This window comes from Ixodes scapularis, unplaced genomic scaffold, assembly GCF_016920785.2.
Source record: "Ixodes scapularis isolate PalLabHiFi unplaced genomic scaffold, ASM1692078v2 PGA_scaffold2__306_contigs__length_199485367, whole genome shotgun sequence".
Classification (NCBI taxonomy): domain Eukaryota; kingdom Metazoa; phylum Arthropoda; class Arachnida; order Ixodida; family Ixodidae; genus Ixodes; species Ixodes scapularis.
The window spans coordinates 122,119,778-122,147,008 of record NW_024609857.1 but is presented as its reverse complement, the minus strand read 5'-3'; the positions used below and the strand labels follow the sequence as shown (position 1 = coordinate 122,147,008).

At 49.7% G+C, this 27,231-nt stretch overlaps 1 protein-coding gene across 1 annotated transcript in view; it reads right to left on the bottom strand.

Moving 5' to 3' along the window:
- Nucleotides 1-26,661, bottom strand: part of LOC8030366 (neurofilament heavy polypeptide) — a 41,900-nt gene extending 15,239 nt beyond the window's left edge. The window contains exons 1-7 of the mRNA XM_029990857.4: nucleotides 26,427-26,661; nucleotides 25,389-25,563; nucleotides 23,318-23,515; nucleotides 16,353-16,625; nucleotides 10,312-10,867; nucleotides 5,177-5,383; nucleotides 4,034-4,311 (exon numbers count right to left, since the gene is read on the bottom strand). Coding sequence (XP_029846717.2) covers nucleotides 4,034-4,311; nucleotides 5,177-5,383; nucleotides 10,312-10,867; nucleotides 16,353-16,625; nucleotides 23,318-23,515; nucleotides 25,389-25,472 — 1,596 coding nt within the window. The 5' untranslated portion in view covers nucleotides 25,473-25,563; nucleotides 26,427-26,661. The remainder of the gene's footprint in view (nucleotides 1-4,033; nucleotides 4,312-5,176; nucleotides 5,384-10,311; nucleotides 10,868-16,352; nucleotides 16,626-23,317; nucleotides 23,516-25,388; nucleotides 25,564-26,426) is intronic.
- Nucleotides 26,662-27,231: the final 570 nt, after the last annotated feature.

Here is a 27,231-nt window from a genome sequence, read left to right as displayed (position 1 = left end):
GGTGAGCAAGTCCGACTCACGGAGCGTAGCACTTTCGGGTACTGCCGCCGCCACTGCTGCTGCTGCGGCCTCGGATGGAACGGGCGATGATCTTGAAGACACGAGATCGTTGTCATCAGCGGCGGGTGCGCGCGTTGCGGCATTGCGTCCTCGCAGTTTTCTAAATCGCGAGCGGCGATCGCGGCTTCATCAGCGGCATCTCCTCAAAACTATCGCCGAAAGGAAATCGAAGAAAACTCGCTGAAAAGTTCACGAAGTAGAGACCGACGAAGTGATAGAGTAGGCTTCTAAACAAGAACTAGCAGACAATGAGCGAGCTAGCCAAGCTAGAGAGCATGTGACGTACAGAGACCAATAGGAGCCAACGTTTCATTAGTTCGGCCAATAAGAGTTCGCATAGCGTCTTTTAGCGCGAAAACACGTAAATTCCGACGGGGTTCACGGACGTCTCCCAGGGCGCTTATTTACTTTTGAACGACGATTACTATCGGTGCAGAAAATAGAAGAGATAAGCTTTCCAACGAGGGTATGATCTTCTCGTAAGGCCTAGTGTGCGCGGAGCACCTCCGTGGTGAAAAACGTAAACATTGCAGCGCTCCGTGCGCGAGGCGCCGCTTCGCATCCTTTCGCGTTATCGGCGCGTCTAAAATATCACGTAGCAAAATAACTACGCAGCGGACACGAATGAAACTTCGTGGAGATACTCTGCAGAAGTTTGTGAGCCTAAAAATGGAATTTTTCAAAATTAACTTTTTAAAAAAAAAAAAATATCGATTTTCATGGCCGTGTCCCCCCTTAATAGAAAAACAACATAAAAATGCAGAAAGTAAGTTCACAGTTGTGTTCCCCAAAAAATTTCAATATAGAAGAACCAAAATATTGTGCACGCATAATTTGATTATGAAATGATAGCTTCCCTGTACTGATATTTGACACTAAAAAGAGTCAAAGCTGAGATAAACGCGTCTGAAGTTTCAAGTTGGATTTTTTTTATTTATCTCACTAGAATCCGCTAGCTGCATAGGTTGACACCTTCCTCAACCCTTTTCTGCTCTGCTGCTACTGCTTCTAACTTCCTTCGCTTGTGGGTAGTCTTCGAGGCATCCAGCGCCTTTGCCTTGGCCTGCGTGATCTTCAGCTCAGTTGCTTTCCTCGTGTGCTCCAGATGGTGGCTTCCAGGCTTCATGCCCATCTTCTCGAGCACCCTCTCAAAGCCCTGCAGACCCAGGTTAAACTCGAGAACCGCCATTGCAGCAGCGGTTTCGACAGTACGTAGGGACGCAAACTCGGTCTTTGGGCAGCTCTTCAAGATGAGCACATTGTAGGATTCGTTGGCATTTTGAGTTCTCATCCTGCAGCATCTCGCCAGCAGGGTCTAGTCTGACAGACGGTTGTACAGCGGCACCAGCTCTTTTGCTATGTCCCTTGAGAAGGCTGGCCGATGTGGGCGTGGTGCACTTGGCTTGCCAGCTGCTGCCAGGGCTTTGTGGCGATTGAAATGACACCAGGAGTCTTCACCCTGAGGACATGCCTGGTGCCGGGGCTCAGCGTCAGCCGAGTAGCTGTGAAGTAAGCTTGCAGAGACCCCCTTCTGCATCTTCGCAACATCTGGAGCATTGTCCTTCAATGCGGTTACACAGAAGCTTGTAAGTCTCTTCATCCCGACATTGGTGAGCTTGCCTTTTCCTCCAAGCCCCTTCTTGGCTTTGTTCACCTTGTCCATTCCAGCATACATATGCTTTGCCACATGGTTGACGCGGTCCTCTTTCTGGATATCCTTGTCGTAGAGGCCTAAGCTTGCAACATGGTTGAAAGCCTTACTGTCCCCGTCACTGAGCACAGTCACATACTGCATGTTGTGCTGTTCCACTGAGCGGCTGAAGATGTCACCAGCTACTTGCACTTCCATCGCGTTAGAGAAGCCCTCAAAGTTCTTCTGGCGGACTTCCTCATGCGACTTCGCCCAAGCTTGATATTCATTCGAATCTTTCTTGGGACCGAGGTTGCAGCCATGGCAATAGTTGCTCTGCACGGAGAAATCGAGGACCAAACCAGTTTCGAGTTCGATGACTGCACCGACCCCAAAGTGAGACGTGTGGCCACGCTTTTGCCATGTGCCGTCGTAACTGACGCAGACGTCAAGAAGATAGACTCCGTCGTCCTGTACTCCACTTTGAGACTCCTCTGCCAGCATCTTTCTCACAGCCTTCACGGCCTCCTTCATCGCGTCGCTTGCCGCTTCCATTGACGCGTCATGCATTTTGGCTGCTATGTTCTGGTAGGTCTTCAGATGCATCGGCGGTGGTGCACTCATGCCTTCAAAAAAGTTCTTTAGCTTCGTGAAGCTCATTCCGCAGTCCCGACCGACAACACAGAGGCGCACAGCAAGTTTGTTTGCTGAGTCGTTCCCACAGGCGCGGAGTGCGGTGCCCTCGCGATCTCCCCACAAGAATTGCAGACGATCACGAACTGTAAATTTGCTCCAGTTCCATCTTCTGCCAACTCCAAACCGCATCCCAAACAAGTAGGACACAACAAGGCACTCACCAGAGTCCACACGGCTGAAATGTGCACAAAGCGATGTCCGTCGAGCAATTGAGATGGATCGCCGTCATCGATCGGGTCACGCTCGGCCCTGCTGCGTTCCAAAAGCAGAATCTTCCGCTCGAAAGTAGTCAAGTCATCGACTTCCTCCGGGAGCGAAGCATTCACAAAATGCGACGTAGAAGTATCCTCCGATGGTTCCGACGAAGTCAAACTGCAGCTTGACTGTGCAGGCGACGAAGTCAACTCCGGAGCTTCTGAGCACTTGCGGGATCCGCGACCTCTCGGTTTTGTGAAGCGAGAGCGTCTACCAAAGCTTCTACACGTATTAGCTTTAGTTGCGGGCATTTCGTAGTGAAAACAGAAGCAGGGAAGATCGAAGGGAAACGAAGCGAAGTGGTCAGATCAGCGAAAAAAAGTGTTCTGAACGTGAACCACGCGCGAAGAATCACGTGACCAAGGACAGCCACTCGCAGCACGGGTTTCATAACCTCAGCCAATAGCAGCGCCCATTGGTTTTTTTAGCGCCATTCTTGCCACAGAACAAGCGTTTTCTACGAGGCGCTCTCCCGTGCACGGAGGGGTAAAGAAATAAATAAAGAAGTAAATTTGAAAGCCCCCGAAGCAACGCTTCGAACGAGACCACCCGATGCAAGCTAGGCCTAGCAGCCGCGGAGCAATCATGTTTCGAAACTGATGCCTATCACGGTTCTCTCCGTGCTCAGCCAAGCACGGCACTTCTCGCACACGTTACCGGCGAGTCAATAATGATTATTTTTGGTATTGTTTGTCACCGCACGCTGATAAAACTTTTTGAGGGTGTTATTATTAAGTATAATGCCAAAATTATGTAATTCTGAAAAGGTGTTTTTTCGCGAAAAATCGGTAATTCGGGGCCGTGCCCCCCCTAATGAGCGAAGCAGCCGACGCTCAAGACTTCCAGGCACGGGCCGCTGAGTCTTTTCAATGCCCAATGCCTTATTGTTCTTTCTTTCGACAGCACCGAGAATACATGGAAATGGCATTGCGTGCAAAGATTCAACATGTTGTACACACGCAACACATGCAGTTATGTTCGTGGTGCACGAGCCACTCTGTTCACCCCCGCATGACAGTGCGGTGGGAACCACGTGACCCTTGGACCGATCAAATGCCTCCCTTCATCACCTGAACCTGCACGTGGATGAGGGCGGGAGCGCGATTGCGTGGCCAAGGGGAGACGTACGACCGGTTCGACGAGCACGCAGCTTCCACCACTCTGCCAGCTTAGAGCGTAAACAGAGCACAGATAATCTGCAGGAAGCTAGGAGTCTGCCCAACTTTCCCAGCTTCTTCCACGAGATCTGCAGAGAACCGCAAGAATGCTATTTCGCAATGACACCAAGTACGACTGCCACGAGTAAACCACGTTTCTGTCAACCACAATCGCAAAGCATGGCACATTGCGGCCGCGGCAACGCCGAGGGTGCTACGGCCGTCGGACGCCCACCTGTGTCAGCAGTGCCTCCGTGTCAGAGCCTCCGCCTCGCTGCGCCAGGTCCAGCCAGGCCACCCGGAAGCCGCGGTTGTCCTCCTCCGGGAGGGGGCCCTTGTCCCCGGACCCCACGTCCCCGTTCTCCTTGGGGGCTGCCTGCTGCGGGGCGGCGACCACGGGGGCTGCGGGGGGCACCACCACCGGGGCGACGGTGGAAGGAGGCGCCGCCGGCTTGGCTTCCGTCCCGTTCACCACCGTTGCCCCGGCCTTCTCCAGACTCTCGGCGGCGGGCGCTGCGGAGACGGAGGTGGAAAGGCCCAGAGCGGACAATCGAGGCTTCCGGTGGTGCAAGAACGGAGCCTGGAAGGCATCTCCCAACAGGCACGTTTACTGCGCCTTCCTTTCGAGTGACCCGACCACTAACGCGCAGTGTCACATTTCGTCACAAACTAATTCGAGCACTAAGAAAGCTTCTCTGTGCAATTTTTAAGACTTGGTACTAACCATCCAGTTTTATCATAATACAGCCCATTATCAGAACCAGAGCAGTCTGCGCAAACCGACAACATGCAAGGTCCTGCAACTTATAACCCAGTGGTTGTCAAATTGGGGTCCCTGTAGGCCTTCTTGGGGTTCCCGAAGCCCTTGGTCGTCAGTCAAGCTGAGCAATAAAACGCGTCTTACAAAGCTAAATACACCAAACCATGTGTGCTGAGCGGGTAGGGTTCATTACTCTCCTTTTCAGAGCTTCAATTTTGCACGCATTCCGTTTTCATATTTACCCCTTCGTCATAGTAATCGTCCAAGTGGATGGGGTCCCCCATCACCTCTGTTGAACCAGAAGGAATCACTTAAACAACAGTGGTTGAGAACCACCATTCAAAATAATGTCCAAGAAGACTTTCATCTCCCTACCCTTCACCACCTTAACAAAGCGGAAAATTAGCAAGTCTCTTTGGCCTGCCCCCAGTACCTATAAAGCTAGTCTACACCCTCAAGTCTTGCTCCAATAGACGTTTAACTCGATCGAACGGAGATCATAAAAGACGCATTTGTTACGGTGCATGTGACCATATTGCTGGACTATGGCGGCACTCACAGTACTGAGTTGCGAGAAGGGCCTAGCAAGAAAACCTGCGCGAGTAGAGTGCAACTAACCTTTGTCTTCCGCCGGAGGAGGAGGCGTAGGTCTGGCCGGAGTCGGTTCGGGGACTACGGCTTCGGCTTTGGCCGGTGGCTCCGTGGGCTTTTCGGTGGTCGTGGAATTGTTGGTTGCGGAGGGGGCAGCGTCCGGCTCTGCACTCTTTTCCACGGCGGGCAAGACCGGGCCGGGCTCGGCGGCCTTGGGAGGCTCCACGGGGGGTTCTGCAATGCACGCAAGGTCACCAGGGGTCACATCTGAATAGGGTGACTATGTCTGCTCCACTTGCAAAGCAGGGTACCACTCGAGACACTCAATAATTTAGGTCAATGCCACTTCTAGACCCATTTCATATAACTTATAATCCAATTTGAAAGAAATTTGCATAGCTTATCTGCCTTTAGAATATCTCTACAAATATGTACCTGGTTTCGATCTAGCCTAAAGAGTATCGTAAATATTTAAAGTTCCATTCTCAAAGGTTGCGGGAAGGGTTAAGACAAATTGAGATATTCAAATCATAATATAAACGCATCTCAGTAATGTGAAAGGTCTGTGCGACGTTAAAGCTATAAATGGAAGCCCTACGATGATTTTTAGCTTTCTTATTACACCTTCAAATTTATAAGTTTCAAGAAGTATTTATTGCGGGCATCTAAAAAAATACCCGATGCCCCATTTAAGTTATTTATACCCCTTATTGTATATCTTGCGCCTCCACCTACCAGAGAAAGAAAGAATGATGAAAATTGGAGACGCGCGACCGAGACGTGGCTTCCATAAAATAGCAAAGTGCGTAAACAGTTCATTCTGAACTGTGGCAAAAAAACAGGCACAGACCCATTTTATTATGTCTCCGAGACAATGAGACTTCTTTCGCGAAAATGCCCGGGGACAAAGTGACAAGTGCCTGTCAATCTTCAAAAACCAAATTTCGGAACTATGGTGCAAATATACAGCTTACAAGAGACAGACTGCACAGGCTGTCCGAGACGTGTCTCTTCCTCGTGAGGCAGTTTCGTCACGCTGGCTGTACAGAAACTGTTGGAAGTAACGTACAAGACAAATGTGCTGGGAACATGCTCGATTCGCACCCGCATGCAATTCCGTCGTCATGCCTGCAACAGACGTCTTTTGGATGTTGCAGGAGCGGTGTAATTTAGCGGCACTCCGTTCTCCAGTTCTTTTGTCGGTGGCTCTGTCGCGGTGCTTGGTGAAGAAGGGGAGCGATTGGCGACAGTTATGATTAAAAAAAATGCGGCTCCTCGAGATTTAAATACGGACCGAAAGAAAGCCCGGGCAATGCAGTTTTGCTCCGTCCCGGACTGTTTTGACGTTCCTGCAAGGCGGAAAGCCGTTCGTTTCTTGTAATTTCGGATAAAGCTCGAGATGACTGGCCATTGTGATTACTCCAAGGCACGGCTTCTCTAGCGGGTCTAAGTACCGGAACAGTCTTCCGCTTGCAATCCCCATGTCGCGGGAGGCAACTGTCGCTCTTGCGCGGGACGCAGCACAGCGTGATTTTGGTCCTCTGTGCCGCAGCGGTGCACCGGCGACGTTCACCTCTCTTGATAGCACACGCATGTGCGTCATCATCTGTCGCTTCGAAACGGCGCTTGCGTCGCAAAGAGAGCGCAGTTGCACGCCAACTGGTGCCCACCACACAACCTTTGAAGACTCCGGATGCATCCTGCTCCTCGGAAATCGGCGTATGATCTTGGTGTCGCAAACACAAAGCAAAAATATGTTTTGCCCAATACTCTCATACTCAACACCTTTGCAAGACCGGTGTCTTGCAATGTTCTGGAGCATTTCTGCGCGGGAGTTGGTGACGTAAGGAAAAGGAATGAAAAGGTCTTACCGAGCCACCTAGTTATCCTCCTTTGGAGGTTCTCAAACGTCTCGATCAAAGGAAATGCCCGCCTATTTCGACCGACAGCAAACAAACCCCTCCTGTTCTTGGCACCAATGCAACAAACCGGTGCAAAAGTTTACAGACATTGTAAACAATGATGCACACACTAGAGAGAGCTGGGCTCATAGTTATGCATTGATAAATGGCTCAAAACCCAAATCCACAAAACAATAATAAAAAAAAAATGTGTACGACACCAACCAAAAAAATCAGTATTCAACGAAGAGAAAAGATAAGTATTCAACTAAAAAGAAAAGAGAAAAAAAAAAAAAAAAACGTAGCAAAGTAACGCTTGGTTACTTTGCCACGACTGCCGAGGAGCACTTTTGTAGCGTGAGCTACACTGGCCGAGGTTGAGCAGTTTTGCGTGGCTCCCAAAGAGCCGTGCTGCGCAGGCGCGAGGAGCAGTGACATCACATGACGCACAGCTGGCGCGCTTCGCTGCCGCCGCAAAGCGCGCCTGGCCGGTCTGAGCATTCCAGAGGAGTGACGTCATAGCTGCGGCAGACGCACTGCCCAGCTGTGCGCCTCCGTTGCGCAGTAACCAAGTCTAACGCTGCACCGGAGCCGCTTGATAGTGCCTCTCATTTTTTTTCTACGCGCTCTCCGGGTGCATCCAGACTTCGGAGCAGAATAAAAAAAAGATAGATGCATGCAAAATTTAATGCCGCCAAGGATTCCCAGAAATGGCCACGGTGATGGTCCCAAGCCGACCAAGCTCATCCGCAGCCCAGGCCAGGGCTCCCTGCCCACAACCTTCTCCATGCCTATAATCTGCGACGGCCTAGGAATTCGGCGTAGCTCCACCTCTGGCACGTGCTCGTTTCCTTTCGAAGTGCTTCGGCCGTGCGTGCGACCAAGCGTTACCAAAGGCACCCAATTCTTAGCCAGTTACCGCCTGCAAAGACGTACGGTGCTCGGATGCAGCCCCAACTGGTGCGTTGAGCACGTCCTAAAGAGCAGTTTCTTTATTTTTGATTGACGACGTCGTGCAACGATCGTGCCATCCCTGCCGCGACCCTTGCGGCATCTCAGCGGCGATTGTGGATGTGGCAGACGCCCGTTTTGCTGCGGATCGCTCTCCGACTTGACAATCCACGAATCCGCAGCGATGGCAACGCTCGCAGTCTCTTCCGCTTTTCTCTGGAACTTCTACGGCCAACCACTGGGAACACTACATCTGCCGGTGTGACACTCCGGCTCTTGCAACGTCATTCGTTGCCGCCTTGGGGCCGCTTTTGATGCATCGCAGAACAGGATTCTATACGCACCGGTGGGAAATGCGTTACGACCAATGCCGAATAAAGAACGCGTCCGTGCAACTTTTATTTTTTAACCCGGAATACGTCTAACACGAGTGAAGTTGGGACTTGCGTAGACGTGCCGTCGCTGCTGCCCTTTTCCCACTTTGCTCTCTCCCCCTATCCACAGGCTGTGCGTCGCGCAAAGGCACGTTGTCACTCATCTCATGCACCTTTGTCGGAGTGCGTCGTAGTCCGTAGGCCAGATAAACTGCTAAAACTTCCCCGATTATTGGTGACGGTCGTCTTTTCTACAATACACGATCAGAAGGGTTGAGATGGCTAAAGGAGCATTTGTACCCCTCATACCACACCGCTTTTGTGAAAAACCGCTCGCTTATTAGACATTTTCTTTTCGGCAGTCTTTTGTTCCGGAGTTATGGCCACATAAAATAAAAACGGAAAAACAGATTTCTTTCTACGAAATTAAGCACCAATCTGTCGCAACAAACTGTGTTGGAAAAAACTACCAGATACCTCGTGCATTACCGTGTAAACTGGAATATAGGTCGACACCCTAATTTACAAGTTGTAAAAAGCGCAAAAGATTTTTGGCAAAAGAATGCAACCTTACCTTGGTAACAGATTGGCCAAGCATACGGAAGGACGAGAAAACATGGCACATTTATTTAAGTGGTTCGCACGCGATAAAACAGGGAGTGCTCGAGCGTTAGTACTTTGTCCGACAACCAGTCCACCACGCAATTCAAAGGGACGATGCCGTCCCTTTGAATTGCACCTTCGAGAGCCAGGAGGTACGAGCGGCCTCGACAGCTTTCGTACGGATGCACTCGGACATCACAAATAGCGATCTGGCGAGCAAATCCCAAATAAAATTTGCCACCTTCTTTTCCCATTCAGGGTACACCGCAGCCCTTCCACAAAATAAAGTTTTTCACCTTGCTGCACGCCACCAATTTTTGTCTCTGGCCTCGTCAGTAACGTCTTCTACTTCCGCTCATTATCGTTCCGAGAGCGGCAACGGTAGATGTAACCAAGGCGCACAAGTGAAAGGGAATCGTGATCGTGACAAGCTGACGAGTGCTACGCGATTGCAAAGAAAAACAAGATGGTCGCTCGCCATCTTGTTGCAAGATTATTTTTGTTTTTCCCACTAATGACCGTTATATAAGATCAGGGTCAACTTTTTCAGGTCCATTTTCAAAAATAAATTCGACATATATTTTGATTTATACGGTACCTTCGCATATTTCTAAACAAAGGCAGGACCTCTTTTTCTTTTCTCCCCCCTCGGAACTTAACAACGCTTAAAAATCTCGCGCACCTCGAGCGCGCGTGCACAGCCAGAGCACGGCGGAAGGCACGGGGCGCGTGCTGGAAGCTGGGCATCCGAACGACGCGTCTGGCTGTTCACACTGTGTCAAAATCCGTGTCCGTCCCCCGAAAAAAATTTCAAGGACACCTAAGCACTTCTTACTGGTTGTGAATGCGAAAGCGTCCCTGGCGCGCTGGCAGCAGCAACGGGAGTACAAAGCTCGGCGCGGCACACGCTGGAATCACGTGTCCTCTCATCGTTGTCATTCTAGCTGCGGGTACCGGTTAACGACATTAGACCTCGAAGCGTAACCTATGTGCCTAACGTTAGGCCTAATGTCAGGCCAGCGCATACCCATGTACCCCCTCCCACTACGCCTCCAGCAGTTCGCCCAGGTTCTTAGCAATAACGACGCCGTTGCTATGGAGCCACATGACGCGTCGTAGCCAACGCAAATCTTGGTCACGTTTCGCTCGGGGGAATCCAGATGCCATTTTCTGCTACTACAGACAGAATGTAGGTGCCATTTTACTCTGCCAATCGGCATTTAGGTGCCGCTTATCCCTGCTACAGAAAACGATAACGCCGGTTACACTCAGATAACGCCTGTTCACTCCATAGGACAGTTAATGCTTTCGCTTTAAAAGAGGGAAGACTCACCAGCAGGAGGCTTCGCCTTCTCAGCCTCGTCGGCTCGCGCTTCTTCCTTTCTCTTCTCCCCCTCTTTCGTCTCCTTCTCCTCCTCTTTCTTCTTGGGCTCCTCCTTCTTCTTCGGTTCTTCCTTCACCTTGGGCTCCTCCTTCTCCTTCTTCTCCGCCTGCTCCTTCTCCTCCGCCTGCTCCTCCGCCTCCGCAGTGTCCATGGATTCCTCTCCCTTCTCCCCCTCCTTCTCCTCCACTTTGGCCTTCTTGGCTTCCGGGGTGCCACTCTCTTCTCCCTCGTCAGTCAGCTTCCTCTTCCCGGTGCCCCCCTCCTCTCCGTCCTCCATGGGCTCCTCTTCCTCCACGGGCTCCTCCTCCTCCTTTTCCTCCTTGGCCTTCCGGCCACGAGCAGAGCGGGCGGCCCTCTTGGGGCGTGCCGGCTCGGCTGCCGGCGTGGCGGCTGCGGCTCTGGACCGGCCGGCACCCCTCCTGCTGGGGGTTGGCGCAGGCGCCGGTGCAGGGGCGGCCCTCTCCCCCCTGGCGCTCCGGGCTCCCTGGCGCTTGGCGGGAATCACCTGGCGAGGCACAACGGGTGGGAAAAACAAAAGCTCAAGTCCCCTTGTCCCTTACCGGGTAAACGCAGTGGGTCAGAGAATATGTCGTGGATTGAAACCGGTGCAGAAGCATGCACTGATTGAATCGGTATTTACCGTATTTTCCGGATTTAAAGAACGGCCAAAGAAAAAGCTTTCCCCTTGAATAGCACGGAGCCGGGGCATAGTTTGCACCTAGTGCATCGTTCACGTGCCAAAAGATCCTCATTCTCATTAGTGCGCAAAGAACCTTGCATCCTACAGGAATTATAATTAACATACTCTGTACCTCACAAAATCTGTCATGTCCATCTTAATTAGTAACCTTGCAAAAACAAATCCTTCTATAGTCCACACCTGTAGACGGTCCCCACCATACAAACTTTATAAACATTTAAAAATGTCTAGTTTCCCGACTATACCCTGGAAAATATGGAAAGTACCGCGTTTGCACGATTCTAATGCACTTTTTTTTGCCAAAATCGTTGCCAAAAACTACATGCGTGTTACAATTAAAACAAAAAAAAAACACATTGCTTGGTATAGGCTGTATTTACAGGCGGTCATAGCTGAGCTCGCTGCTGCTTGCGAACCACCGTGAGAAAGAGAGGGGAACGCTGCTTCTGTACGAATTTTGAGTGAAAGTTAATCGTCTAGAATCTTCTAGAGGGAGTTGCATACAAAGGAAAGTCCCAGTGAGAAGAGAGTTTCTCCTTCCCTTCTTCTCTTGCGATTGCCCGAGAGCTGAGGGGAAACTCCTACCGAGCATGCGCTGTGAGCAGTTACCTCAAATATGGCGACCAGTGAATACCACCTGTAAGGTGGCTAGCCCCATCACCAAACATCGTGACCATTCGTTTAAGGGGGGATACGGCCCCGAAATTCCATTTTTTTCCGAAAAAAATGCATTTTCAAAAAATATTATATTTGGGTTCACTATGTTCTGAAGAATAGTTTCAGAAAGTTTCATTTATAAATGCGCAGTATTTATTTCACAAAAAATTATTTTCGGCAAGCTCGCAGCCGCGCGCGGCGACCCGCCGAGCGAGCAGACGGCGAAGTTCAGCATTTTCAAATTAGGCCTACTCCGCGCTCGTTCGACGCAGCCGAGATATCTTACCCTCGTTGGAAGCGCCGTTTCTTCTAGTTTCTGCCCATAGAAGCTTGCTACGTTTGAGGCTATCTGTGTCCCGGGAGAACCCCGTACATACAAGCAGAAAAAACGTGGGAACTATGATAGCAGCAATCCCATTGGTTGTGACCCGAAACAGGGCTCCCGATTGGCCGCCTGTGCGCGCTATCGGCAGCTTCTTTCGCTTCTGATCGTATCGCTAGTTCGCCGCTGTTTAGATTCGTTTTCCCTCTTTGTTCCCGGTAGTTTTTCTGCCGAGAAATGCCTGCTTCCAAAGTTAGCACTCGCAGTAGCTCTGGCCGGCATTCTCAACGGCGGAAACAAAGGGCCGGCGGAGACGGGGACCCGTCTCCGCCGGCACCATCGTCGCCGTCTCTGCCGCCGTCGTCACGATCTCCAAGCTCAACTGGTGCTTGGCGGACATCGGAGCCTACAGCTTCATCTCCGAATCGGATGTGCTGACCACGTTCAAGAGGAAGCTCAGCCTGCACGATTTCGACGCGGAAATTACGGACGACCCGGAGCTGACAGACGCTCCTGTTGAAAAGCCCCTGACCGGCTCCTCAATGTGTCCGCCATGCAGACTCTTGTTGCGATTTTACTCTGCCTCGAGTGCCACGGAAAACTACTGAGCTTGCAAGAAGAAATTGGCATCAACCTTCAGTTTGTTGTTAGCTGCTCGACTTGCGGAGACATCGTCGCGACACCGCACTCACCATCAATCGGCAAGTTTCGAGAGAACGAACTCGCGGTACGTCTAGGCGTCGTTGGAAAAGACTGTGGCATCAGTTTCACAAAGCTCACGAATCTCTTAGGGGGCCTCAACTGCCTCAACGCACTGCCCTCCTCATGCTCATGTAGTTGAAGGGGCCACCAATGACTCGGGTAAATTTCGAGCTTCTGGCATCGTCCGAAAATAAAAAAAAAAACAAGTTGAAACTTCAAACGCATTTTTCTCAGTTTCACTTTTTGGCAGGAATTCTTGTTTTAGGAAAGCTATCGTTTGACGTTCTGAATGCAGAGGGACGTCATTCAAGGTTTTCCGGGACTGAAATTTTCTGGGGAACAAGATAGACTACTTCACAGTTCAAAAAATCTACTCCTTCATGAAAAAAAAAAAATTTTTTTTTAAACAAAAATTTTACATTTTCTTTTTAAATTTTGGGATGTTCTTATTTTTGTTATAATTGAATATTTTTCAATTTATTTTTTATCTAGGTTGCACTGTGGGTATTGTTCTTCACATTAAAGCAAAAAGTTTGCCACCAGCTAATTTTATTTTTCTACGATAGACTTCCTAATGAAGTGTCTTTTTTCTGAAGTGCGAGAACCGTAGCAAACTGTAAAGTTGACCAATAATGCTAAAACTTTGCAGATTATCCTTCCTCATAGTGCTGAAATAACCCTCAAAATTTGAACCAAATTGGGTGAAGGGTTCAAAAGTTGACCCTCCCAGGCCATATCCCCCCCTTAAGTTTGCCATTTTGGTATTTGTATTAGTACATGCATTTTCTCGCGTCTAGGAACTCGTGTGTCGTTTTAAAATGGGGAGAAAAAAAAGTTGCACTAGGAGGCTTTATTTAAACGAAAGGGTATCACGCTGGCGGAAAAAGATAACGGAGCAGCACTGCGTGGCCTGGCAATCCCAGCCACCCGACAAGCTCACAAAGTGTTGTTTAAAAGAAAATCCTGCCAGAGGTGACAGTCACACACTCGTACATGCGCAAAGGCAAGTATCACCTCTGTGGACAGCAGAGAACCATCGTCGGACTAGTGCACAGCATTTATTTTTATGTTGGCGCGAGTTTCATAAAATCTGTTCCATGAGATTTGTGTTCAATCTTCAAATTTTACCTGTGCGGGAGAATCGGCAGCAATTTACTTTTTGATTATCTGGAAGCCAAATCTGCCTGCGCGTAAGAATTGTGCAAACACGGTATGCACCAATTCCAATGTTCCTTCGACATTTCTCATTAAAGTCGGGAGGGAAGCTTTTCCGCAAAATTTAAATCCCAAAGAAACACTTAGTGTGACGTTAACGCCAAAACTTGCCAGGTGCAGGCCATAAATACATCCCCTGTTTATACAAAAAGGAACTGAGAAAAAAAAAGGTAAAGTTTTGGGATGGAATGAGATACAAAACAAATAAAACATCCAAGTTGCAAGAAATCTGAGGGCAAACCGATACAGTCTACGCTCATTATAACAGACCTGGATATAACATACCGATATAACATACCGATTTGTGAAGTTTGGTTGGTTTCCCTCTATGCACCATTGACTCAACTTCATATCTGCATACAACATACTCTTCTTACAACAGACCGCAATCTTGGTAAAAATCAAGGTCTGTTATAATGAGCTTAGACTGCAATACGGGTAGAGTTTTCGACGGACAGAGGAAAAAGATGGCGGGACAAATGACAAACAAGCTCCAAGATCGCACAAAGCTGAACTTGCACGGGCCAAGCTTTACTCGAAGTCCAAGAAGTGAGCTGAAAGTAGTTGTTACAAGAGTATTCTCTCCCTTACATTGCATTCCTGAGATATGGGCCTGTAAGTTCTGAGCTTGTGGCCAAAGGAGAATATGGAAAGCACAACGCAGGCTATCTAACTGCCGTAAAATCTCGTACGAATGCCCTTCGCCAAGAGATTGCCCATCCCCTTTTCTGCCCAAAATATCCATGACATAAAAGTTCACGGGAATTTACGGAAATCCCATCTATTGCACGATCTGCGGTACCGGTACTTGTGACAAACGAATTTGTGGCGGGTTCCTACGTTTTCGGCCACCGCCTGCGTGCACGATATCGATTCCCGTGACACACGAGTTGTTCTCACGTGTACATCGCATCGTGAAATGCAAATCTGCTGCATTAGCAATCTGCGGTATCAGTTCCCGTGTCACATAGTTTTTAGTGGGTGCCCGTGTGTTGATCACCAATTTTTGATAAAGTTTTGCTGTCGCATCCCCAAAGACCGTCCACCCCATGTTTTTCACCAATGATCTCTTCATTTTGGGTGGGTATTCTTACGGGATTTTATGGTAAACTAACTACACTGCATGCTACCTAGGGTTCTTGGTTTCCGGGCAAACAAAGTAAAGTGTCGACAGTGCGATTCCGTTAAACATGCTGCTTGCAAGGCACTACTGCACTAGAGTAGAATATTGCCGATACGCTTTCGGTCTACATGTTTTCCCGGCTGTTATGTTTGCGACTGCCGGTCCCTTCATGCCCCAAGGACAGTCGATGGAAATCGGAAGGCCAAGGGCTAGGATGCTACAACAGTGACTACCTTCGCGTATGCCCTCCCTCTTCACCGGAACTTCTAAAGCCAACCGCCACAATCGCGACGGATGACTATTGCTCCGTTCCAACCCTTACTCGAGTAGATCACTTACTCTCGTAGGTCACATCGCGTAGTAACACAGAAAGAGCAATGCTGGATGCAAGAAGGTTCTCGAACGCCAAGGTACAAAACCTTACCCCGAGAATGAGATTGAATGAATTTTGGAACATGGCCCGCTAAATGTGCTGCCGGCCGGCGTGACCTAAACTGCTGCCACTTCGAGACCGCTATTGACGTGCGGGCAAAACGGGACGCAAAGTACATTGCTCAAATTTACCGCGTAAACTCGGTTGCGGAAATGTTTATAGACGCCGCATCCACACGCAGCGCCCTTTCTCCCACAAAGGTTCGCCTACAGTCGTTCGAAGCATAGCTGATTTGGAGATGGTCATCGAGGTAACTTGGTAGAATACGCAGGTTTTCAAGCGCAGAGCCTATTTGGCATTCCACCGTAGTCGCTCCTAAGAAAGCAGCTTCGAAGCACGGCCTCTAGATGGCGCTTGAAATGACGAGTGGCTAGAGTTGTTCTATTCTGGGAAAAGTGGAGCCATTCATTCTTGTGGAAGTGCTCGAGTGACGTGCCACTTCTGGGAAAAACATGGCAACTCAAATCTAGCTCATGCCACAAAAATGCAGCCCTTGGTTGCAACGTGCAACCAAGTGCTGCACGTTGCACGCGCCTCGACGCATATTGCGTTTCTTTCAAAACATAAAGGCACTTTACGAGTGGTGGCCTCGGGAGTGAGAGGGGCTTCGCTTCTTTGCAGTATAGCAACTGAGTTCATCTACTCACTGACAGAATAAAGAACGACGGGGCACCTCCTTTTGACAACTGTCCTCCCGCACGCACTTCATGCCCTCTGCCGTGCTCTGGCTGTGCGTCCACCCTCTAGAGGCTAGAGGCTGGACAACCAAACCTCCCCAAGCCGCTTCCATCCTGTCAGTGACTACAGCATCGGCCCAAAATGCACTCCGAGCACCCACCTCTTCCTCCTCCTCGTCCTCCTGGGAGGTGCGTGCTTTGCCCCTCCTGCCCCTGGAGCTTCTGGCGGCCCCCGCCTTGGTGGGGCTGCGTACGGGGGCCCTCTGGGAGCGGCCCCCTCCCGTGCTCGCGGCGGCGGCCGCCACCCGGGCGCCCTTCCGCTTGTTGTCCCCGGAGTTGGACTCGACCTCCGATTCGTCGTCCACCGTGTACTCGTCCTCGTCCTTGCTGGCCACCACTGCCTCCTCCTCGCCATCGCTTTCCTCATAGTTCACCTGTGAGGCCGCCCAAACCCACCCTGTCAGGAAGTCCCGCCAGATTGCCCCGGCCCCATTACGCTTGTCGCTAACCTTCCCCTTGTGGTTTTCACAATCCTTGCCCTCAAGATTTCCCCAACTCTTCCGAGGTAGCCCCACCTTCCTCTTACGATTCTCCACGACCTTCCCCTTGCAGTTTTACCTAACTTCCTCGGGGTAGCTCCAACTTCCCCTTACGATTTTCTCACACCTTCCCCTCGTGGTTTTCCTTAACTTTGTCAGGGTAGCCACACCTTCCCCTTAAGATTCTCCTCAACCCTCCCCCTACAGTTTTCGCCAACTTCCCAGGGTAGTCCCACTTTCCGCTTACCATTTTCCCTAAACTTCTCATGGTTTTCCCTAACGACTCTCCTCAAACTTCCATGGGGTAAACCCCCTTCCCCTTACTATTTTCCCAAACCTTCTCTTTATGGTTTTCCCTAACTTCCGGTAAAATTTTCTAACAATTTTCCTCAACCTTCTCCCTACGGTTTTCCCCAACTTTCCACATACGTCAGCCAGGATGACCCAATTTCCCCTTTTGATCTTCCAAACTTCCTTACATTTTCCAGTACTAAGCAAACTTACACTAGTGATTTTCCCGAATGTCCCCCCAACCTATTCGATGGTTTGCCTAAACTTCACAGACCTTCTCCTTACCGTTTTTCCTAACTTTTCCCGGGGCTCTCTCCTTATGATTTTCCTCCCTTTCCCTTACAATTTCAAGGGTTTTCCACATTTCCCTTTGCATTCCCCTAGTCCTTTCCCCTAAGTTTCCCAACATTCTCACATTCCCCATCAGTGTCCAACATTCCCTTTATGATGCTTCCAAATTTCATGGTAATGAAGGGTCTGTTTCTTGGAGTGTCACATTCCCAAAAGGAGTTTTCGGAATCTCCGCTCTCGTGCATCTTCGGTGCCTATCAAAGCTATACACGCGCACTCTTGCTATTCTAAAAAGGGCAGAAAAAGACATTACGACTGGTGCCAGTGCGGGGAAATATACCTGGCAAGCTTGCGATTGCACACGCGGCCCTTGAGCGGCATGCACTTGGAGGCCGGAAAATTCTCTTACGACGTCACGACTGGTTGGAGGTTTTTCGTGTTTTCTGGCGTTGAGTTACATTTTCAAGAAAAACGAACATGATATTCAGATTCACGGGATAAAGCTATGCTAAAATCAACCTCTATCTCATTTTTTTTAACAAAGTGTTTCAGCTTCCCCTTAAGAATTTCAGGTTTTCCCCAAATCTCGCTGGATGAACCCAATTTACCTGGTTCTCTTCCCTACAATCCCAAGTTTTCTCCTATGGTTTTATCACTATTTCCCTATGTTTCCTTAGAAAACCCTAACAATCCAAGGTTTTCTGGTGGAAGGGACCTAGTCCCACAAATAGTAAGAGGAAATGGAAAACCCAGTTTCAAGCGAAAGTGTATGACTAAGGTGGATGGGTCATAGGAATTGGATGCCTTTATTTATGTGTATTCGTCTTCGAGGGAGCCGCGAGCTGCACTTTAACACGCGAAAAGTCGCACGTGGCTCACAAGCCGCAGCTTGCCCACCCCTGATCTATATCATCAAAGGCCGTTCAATTGGACATTAATGCTTTCGCATTCATAGCTCATAAGTGCATAGGTGTCCTTGTGTCCTTGGAATTTTTGCTTAGTGGCTGAAGAAACGTTCTGCTGCCTGGTGTTATTTGTTGCAGTCGACAATTATGTTTGTCCCCTTTAAAAAGGACAGTTACCTTCACATCATTTCTTGGTAGAAGTAGCCTCTCCCCCCCTTCCTTCCCTGCAGCTCTCTCTGAACTTTTGTAGTTTTGTCTGCGGCTTTAACTCGATGTTCACTTTGGCCCCCCCTGCTATAGTTGGTGGAAGGCTAAGAATTCATTGGATACCCTTCCTGCAAGATGCATTCATTGCCTTCTGGCAGGCTTTGGCTCCACATGCAATGAAGTGTTATCAAAGAAAGCTCATGCTGGAGTAGTAGACTTCAAAATTCAGTAGATGCTTCATCTACTAAATTCTTAGCTTGTCATTAACTGCAGAAGTATCGTAAGTTGGGCGAGTTGGTATGATGACATGATGAACAGAACAGCGCACACAAACACAAGGACAGAGAAAAAAAGGAACATGCACTTGTGTGTCCTGCATGTTCCGTTTCTCTGTCCTTGTCTTTGTGTGCGCTGTTCTGTTCATCTTGTCATTAACCTCAAAGTTGCTTGTAATAAAAACATACCTGTATATTAACTCATATAACCCCCCTGAACTAAGCTCTTTAACGCTGTCCATAAAACAGACGCTCCAGCTTAATTGCAGTTTCTTCTTTTCTTTTTTTTTTACATTTATGCATTGCAACAGCATCATTGCACAACAGTAGAGTTACACAAAAAGATATCTATATCCCACTTTGAACAGTCGAGCTTGTCTAGCCAACAAATAACATGATGGTTTTGTTCCCTTTCTGCCCTCAAATATGGTGCCACAAATTCTACAGCTATTTTGCAGAGCCAGCCTGTTTTACCGAGGGCAGCCTGTCCCCGGTACACTAGATAGTCCAGAACCAATTTTCTCTCTCGTGATCTCCCAGCGAACCCGCAAGGGACCAAGGTAACAATTCAAACACAATTAGGCCAAGAGATTCAGGCAGCACGTCGAAGCGAGACAAACAACATTAGGGAGTTTTAGAATAACGTACGCAATTTTAGCGCACGCTAGCACTAAATTTAGCACTTGTATTAGCGCATGCGACGCAAGAGAGTTTTAGAATACCGTTTCTCCCTCACAACGCAAAAGCCCAAGCATCTCGCGCTTGCGACGCCACCAAGATAAAGTAACAATTTTTATTTCACACACGAAATGCTGCAAGTTTGGAAAAAAAGAAAAAAAGTTTTTTGGTCCAGAGTAGCATTTTAGGTTTGTTTAAACATGAGAATGCGACACGAGCGGTTGACCGGTCGTGTTTGCTTGCGTCGCCTCGGCAAGAGTGTTCTTGTGTACTGACCTTTGCACATCGCACCTTCGCCGAGAAAGGTTCACGCGTCGCAAGCATCAAGTTGCCAACGAGCTTGTTGCAAGTTGCCGGTAATCGTTGCCAAACCGAGTACAATATCGTCCCGTAATGAAAATTGCAGTCGCAAGGATGCCGCCGACATCCACTCACGACGCCGCCAAAGCGGCCGTCAACATAATCCCCTGGAAGCTGCCATTTTTTTTTTTAACTCGGCTCGTCTTGGCTTTAGCCAACTTGTCATTACGAATCCTCCTTGGAGAAGTGCAAAGACTCTTTGCGTACGCACGCTATTTCCGAGAAAAAACCTCACGCTAAAATTGCACACACAAAGCGCAAAACCTGATTTGCATTTGGAGCATGCGCAGTGGCAACGGCGCTATTCTTTGCGCACGCAAAGCTTTAGCGTGCACTATTCTAGAACTTCCTATAAGCAAGGAGCGTTGCAGCCAAGCCATTCACTACAGGGAGGGGATACCGCAGAAAACTTGGCTTGGGAACCCTGTCCAAGGACCCAGGTGTAGTACTGACCTGGCACTCGAAGGGCGTTTAACAGAACAATTATGCAAACCACAATTGTTGCAGGAACACAGTGTAGAAGAGCCCTTCCCCCACTTGAATAGAACATTCAACTAATATTCCAGCTTTTACTGCGCAGGAACAGCTGCTCGGGGCTTCGACTGCCCGACCCCTTTTCCCCATCATGTTCAAGAATGACACAGAAATTAGGAGAATTTCAGAAACAAGGCGCATCTTCACTAATAAGCGTAATACAACCTCTCCCATAACCTTTACGGCCACCAAAACGCCAAAGACATTCAGACTTAAATAAACCTGGAAGGTCTAGGTACCGGAACAACTCGAGAGACTTTCAGAGCCTGCAACGCACCGTTACCCTATCTTCCTACGTCGGTTTACGGCTGTAGACTTTCTCGGCAAATGGGCGACTCTGCAGGAAGAAACAATCAGACCCCTCCAGAAATATGCAGCCCACGTGCTGTCTTCAGGACGCACTATGGCAATCCGACGTATGGCGCCCAACGAATTACCCACGAATAGAGAAACTGATTTGTGTTGGTTTAGCATTAAGAGATTTTAGAATGCAAAGAAGGTAGGACAACGACAATACCACACGTGCATTGGCTTTGAAAACTCCTTCCTGACCGTGAAACACAGAACGTGTATCACCCATAATCTACGAAAGTGAAGGCCCATTTCGACATTTTTGCGGAGCTCCCCACTCGTTGCGTCATCTTTTAGGTAACTTTAAAACTGGGGTGGCAATTCCTAAGCCAAGCGTGAAACAGATTGCACGTCGTTGTCAGGTGGCCGTGGCTGCTCGTACGGGTCTGGAGCGCTCTTACAAGTGTGGCGATTCTCACGAATTCTCGGTTGGTTTTTCGGCTCGGATAGCAGCAGGGGTATTTTAGTTCCGACGACCCGGCTTCAACACATTGAGAAACTGCTTTGCCCAATGCATACCTGCCAACCTGTGGACTTTCCAATTCGTAGAAGTCCCGCGGCCGCAGCGGGGGGCGGGGGGGGGGGGGGGGGGAGGCTACGCGAAGCGATGCGCAGCTTAATGTCAGCCTGGCCAGCGTGCGAAACGCATACCTCACACGTGCTTGTGCTAAAGAATCCAAACTTCTCTCGCTTTTTGGGCGGAACAAAGCACGGAAATTTCGACGTGTAGGATTTCAGGAACACCTGAAAGTACCTCTTTTGAGGTTTGGAGTTCGGCATTGCGCCGCGAAGCCACATTGACCAGGAGAATGCTACAGTTATACGTGCAACAAACACAGACTCCGTACTTCTCGCTTCGAAACTGGCCGAAACAACGAGGCCCAACAACGTCTGAACACACCGAACCGACGTGCACCCGTGCACCGCCGAACACACGAACGAAGGCTTTGAGCATTGGATTGGTTTTCGATCCGTGGCCACCGGATAGACGGATAGTTAAAACCACGACGCTGCTGTGGACGGTACCTCTCGTCCTCTTGTGGCAGTGCAAAATACCGCCAACAACGGAGTTAAAAAAAAAATAAAAAAATAAGAAATATATTTTTCGTAAGATTTCGAGCAAGATTCAAAAAACCATAAAATTAGTCCCAATTCGTGCATTTTACGAAAACTTCGGAAGAGTTGGCAGGTATGCCAATGGCACACCAGTCATGAGGGTTGACCTCACTTTTGGATAACTTTTCTGAGCTAGAGCTCTATTATGCGAGCTTTTTCTTGTCAAAATGGGGAAAATACTGCAAATATTTTAGATTTTCTCGGTACACTTCTCTTTCAAGACGTAGCCATGGCTTTACCTGGTCTGGACCAATTTTTGGAAAATAATCGTGTCTGAAGAATGAAGTTGTACGATAGAATTAAAGTCATTGCTTTGACATTTGCATCAACAAAAAGTTTATTTAGTTTCATTTCTACTTATGGCATTATATTGTAAACCTAGTTTCCTCAGGAAACAAAACTAGTGACAAGCCACACAAAATGCGTTTTTCCCTATGGCCAGGAAAGAGTTAAGCGTTTGCTCCATTTTCTTTGCGTTTCTAACTCGGAACGGCAAGAAAAGAGAGACTGTGCAACTTCCGGGACGCACACTGCAGAACACCGTTAGAGTGAACGTGGCGTTTCACACTTTCTCACGCTTCACTTTGAAAGTTGTGTCGGCAGCCACCAGACTTTACCACTTAGCTTAGTGCCCCGAACAAGCACTTTTCCACACACCATGGACACTGACAGCACAAGAACGGCAGCGCACCCCTTCCCAATGCACGACCCAGAGCAAGTGCTCGCTGACCTCTGCGGTGCTTTGGCTGTGCGTGCACGCTCGGGGTACACGAGATGCGTCGTCAAAGGTAGGAAGCCCAAGCTGGAGGCGTGAAAGCCAAAAGACCTCCCAACCGGTCTCGTACTGTGCGCAACAGGGTGTCTACCAAATGACTCCTTTCAAAGTCCCCCCATTTTCCCAGGGTTTCCTTGTACATTTTGATTAAATTAACTGACTACCGCGAAAGAAGGAAGTGCAAACGTTCGAACTGTTTTAGTTTCATCCAATGAATCGGCCGGTGGCCCACTTTGCCTAGTGACGCGTAGGGCAACTGTTACCCTATGCAACAACCATCCACGCCGCACCTTCCCGCCTCGTTGCGTGCTGCAGCACAACCTCGTTCCGTCATTTTCCACGACATTGCCAGTTTTCTCGCAATTTCCCCGACAAGTCCAGGTTTTCCAGGAAGGAGACACCCTGCTATACGTGGCTTGCACATGACGGCTATCTGAAACCTCCTTCTGGTGGTCAGAAACGCCTCAATAACTTGGCGGAAACTACCCTCTCGTGCACCCTTCCCTCATTATGTCAGAGCAAGTGATGTCAGTGGAAGCTAAGCTATGTATAGTAGTTTCAATGATGGCCTTCCGATTCAAAGGAAGGTAAACTAATGGATCACTCGTCAGCACTACAGCGCACGGAGCGCGCGTCAGCACGGCCCCGGAGTTCGGCGCGGCGGAATGCGGGTCCGTCGAGAGGCCTCGCGGGATTTTCCGAAAAAGTACGTCAAATGGCAATCTTTACGCTGCGTCTCTGCATCTTGCGGGAACCGGAGGTGCGAGTCGGCCGCCCTCAATTGAGGCGCCACCGTAGACCCACCTGGCCGGAGGTGCGCCTGGCGCTCTTGACCCGGGTGGCCGGCGACTCCACGGGGGACGCCCTGTCGGCCGAGGAGCCCCGGTCCGCCTTGGAGGCCGCTGTCTGGGCCGCGGTAGAGCTGCGCCTGGAACGACCGGCGTAGTCCGGGCGCGCCCCGCTCCGCGCCGACCGGCGGGGACCTCCGGTGGTGACGGTGGGCTGCGTGCCGAACAAACAACATCATTCGCGAGACCGCCGGGCGTCGATCGTTTACCGGAGTATTTCTAAAGGCTAACTAGCACATTTACTCTCGTCTTTGACCTAGAGCACTAGGACAGCTTATAACCGCTATTTACGAGCACAAATTGCATTATCTACAAGAAATGGTCACTTATGACATTGTCAAAAGCATTCCAAGCCCACGGTGAAAGAAGATTTGGAAATATCTGCCCGTTGGAAACTTTCCAGGGCTGCCCAACAACGGCGCCACCATGGTCTCGTAATCAATCGTATGGACTTTATACTGCCCAGTAAAACTGGTCTATACTCGGCACTCATTTAGTGCTATGTTGTCAAGGCCATCTTGGTTTCCGCAGTGCCACAGCCTCGCACTGCCGCACAGGCTCTGTCTTGTGCATCATTCCTGTCTGGTGTCATAAATTTTGTTGTCTTCATATTTGAATTGAATACTGTTCATATTTTTGTATATGTACAGTGACTTGATATAATAACCATACAAAGATGTCCCCTGGCCGATGTAGGTACCTAAAGAAACAAACGTCCCCAGCGGCTCAAAAGTTCCTTTGGGATGCCACAGATGAAGATGTATGGTTGGAATTAGGGGCAACTTAGCTGTACCTGAATTGGATTGGCATTTGCAAAATTCTGAAATATTTCGTATATTCTCTGCAAGTTCCCTGAAAATGTAGCGAATCTCCCCGGAAGAGAAAAAAGGAGTCACAAAGACAGGCAATTGAGCAGTTGGCTCATGGATGCAAATAGAAGCAGCAGTTGCCCGGCCTTTGTATGTGAATTCAACTAGAGCTACACATACAGCCGAGCCCTAAGCTTCAGTGAAGCAAGTTCCAGTCGTAATATGCTGATTAGCCACGCTACACAGGGAGTTATGTAAGTGCAGCCCTTGCACTGACTTCAAGTACTGCAAGTATCTAAACCACAGCAAGTGAACAAGGTTGTCCGACTGGGTCAACTTTTAGAGAAACCAGTACAAAATAAAACCTAGAAGTGAGACTTCCAAAACAAATTTTTGCAACCAAGTTTTTTTGGGTTTTTTTTCCGGACTTTACCAATACTTTTAAGAAAACGATGGAGAATGCTTAGAAAACACCGATTCTATTTATTACTTTCAAGCACCATTCCGATACGAACCATCCTTCACCTGGAAGTGCATCATTCTCTTAAAAACCACTCCTTACTACCTCAGAGCACTATACTCTGCAGCTACTATTTGGTGCTACTGTACATTGTCAAAGCTAGCATAGCACTGTCTCTCACTGCTGCAGGAAGATGTGGTTTTGCCTTTTGCACCTCATTTGCATGCGCTTGCACAACTAGCTTTGACAGAGTTCGAGCACTGTGAAAGCTAGGCTAACTTTGACAACGTAGCACAAAACAGTTGTCGCCGAATATAGTTTAAACAAAACGAAAATGCTTGGCTCCTTGGTGACCAGATAGTTGTATGTGCATTTAAGGGAAGTCTTGTTTTCTTCTTTATTAAAACATACACAGTTCAAATGAAAAACGACATTGATTCTCCGCCAACCAACTCTTGTAGCAACTACTTCGCGCAGCGGACTTAACTGCCTGCAAACCTCGCTTTTCCTTTTCTCATGAGAGGAGAGCGCACATACAAAAAATTTATCTAGAGTTCTGTGCAATACTAAGAGAAGCGACAGGCACGCGTGTGAGGTTTTAGAAGGGACCTTTTCGTGATAGAAGCAAAACATTTTGCGGACTACATTTCCTCGCGGAAGCGAGTAACCGCGGGTGGCGTCATGCTTGAGATCAGCCCGCAGACGACCCGCCACACTGGACGCGTCTGTAGGGCGCCGTGCGAAGGCACCACACTCACCGAGTCTTCCTGCTTGCCGTCTTCGGTGGCCACTTCGGCGGCGTCCTGCGCCTTGGCGGCCGGCGTCCGAGCCTTGCGGGGCATGTCGACCGCTCTCTCCTCCCCTGGCTGTCTTTCAAGCGAGCGCGCGCTCCTGGGCCAGTCAGCCGATCAGCATGTGCAGCCGCGACGCTACCTGCGCGCCACCCACACCGCCGGTCGTCAAGTCTGCCTCCCGCTGCCGTGCGCGCGCACGCACGCAACCGACGACGTCGTCGCGCGTCGCTTATCAACCGCAGCTGCTGGCGCGGCCGCCGGCGACGACTATCTATCGGCCGCAATCCCGCTCGACCGTCACCGCGGCCGCACACTCAAGCATCGCTGACAATAAATTCGCGAAGGTGTTCACGAAGCTAGGATGGGAAGGAAGCCACCGAAAACGTCAACAAGACGCGTATAAACACACGACGCGCCGGTTGAGTGGGGGAAGACGAGGGGAACGCGCATGTCGAGTGGGCCATCGGCGACCTATCCCCGATGATGTTGATGGGTTGCTTCCGAGAAAAACGAAACAAGCAAAACAAAATTGGAGGGAAGGTGATCGCTTTCACTCGAACCACAGATGCGGGTGGACGCCAAAAAGGCGCCGTCATCCTGACGGCCCCCGCTCGAGTGGTGGCCGTGGAAATGGCGGCAAAACAGACGTAAAAACAATAATAATGAACGTGCTACGGAGGGGGCGAACGGCCGAGCGCGTCGTCGGCAACGACGGGAAAAGCGGCGGACGCCGAGACCTCCGCGGTCGCGCCGCTCGGGACGTTTCAGCTACGGCGATCGCGCTGCCAGTTCGCCCAGAGCCCGTCGCGGTCTTGGGAGAAGCACGCTGGCGCTCGACCACGCGAAAATGCGGTGATCGGAACAGACTCTAAGCCTAACAAGCTTCAGTTTAGGCTTAGCTCGGTGTGCCGCCGTGTGCGTGCGTGTGTGCACGACGGGAACACGGCGGTACCGTTACCGTACTCTGGGTCGAACGGGCCCGTCGGCGTGCGCCAGACTCACCTGAACGTCGCGTAGGTGAGGTCGAGTGCCGCTCGGCTGCGAGAACGCGAGTGAGCGCCGGTATCCTGTCGCGTTCTTCCGGATTACACGCTGGGCTTTCGGGCAGCTAATCCACTTTTGAATCCAACGCCATGGACGATCTTCGCTGCCCCAGAATACACAAACAGCTTCTTCAGCGCCGGCTAAGACGCGCCGCGGGGTGGCGCCACCCACGCCCTTCTTTCCGACTGTTTACACACTACCAAAACCGGAAGAGTGCGTCAACAAAAAATAGTTCCTATTCTCTGCTCCACTGTGCTCTGGCTCCGCTCCCCGGTGCTTCTCGCTGCTGGATGGTGGGGTAGGTGCGGTGAACGGTGTTCGGTTGGTTCGGTCCTGTTCGGTCAGTCGACGCTTGTTGCGCCAGGATGGCCAGGATTTCTGCTCTGCTGGAATATGAGCGTTGACCGATTTTTTTCCATTTGCCTTCGCCGCTTCGCACCGCTTATTCGACGTTCGTCACGTTCGACATTCAACGTAGCGCTTATCTCGTAGACGTCCTCGTTTACGAGATTTGCTGTTCGGACGATTCGAATGCGCTCGTTTTGTTCTCGTCTGTGTCAATTCCAAACGTTGCATCGCTGTAGGAGAATGAATTGCCATTTTGCTCCGAGCGCACGGAGTACGATTATTTTCGCTAATGCTGGTTCTGGCAGTTTGTTAGTGGCCTCACAATATGCAGCGTCCGCTTTAGGAAACGCTGCTTTGACAATGTGAATTGGGCCGATGCGTTGTGTTTTAAGCTTCATTTCATTTCCGAGGCCCC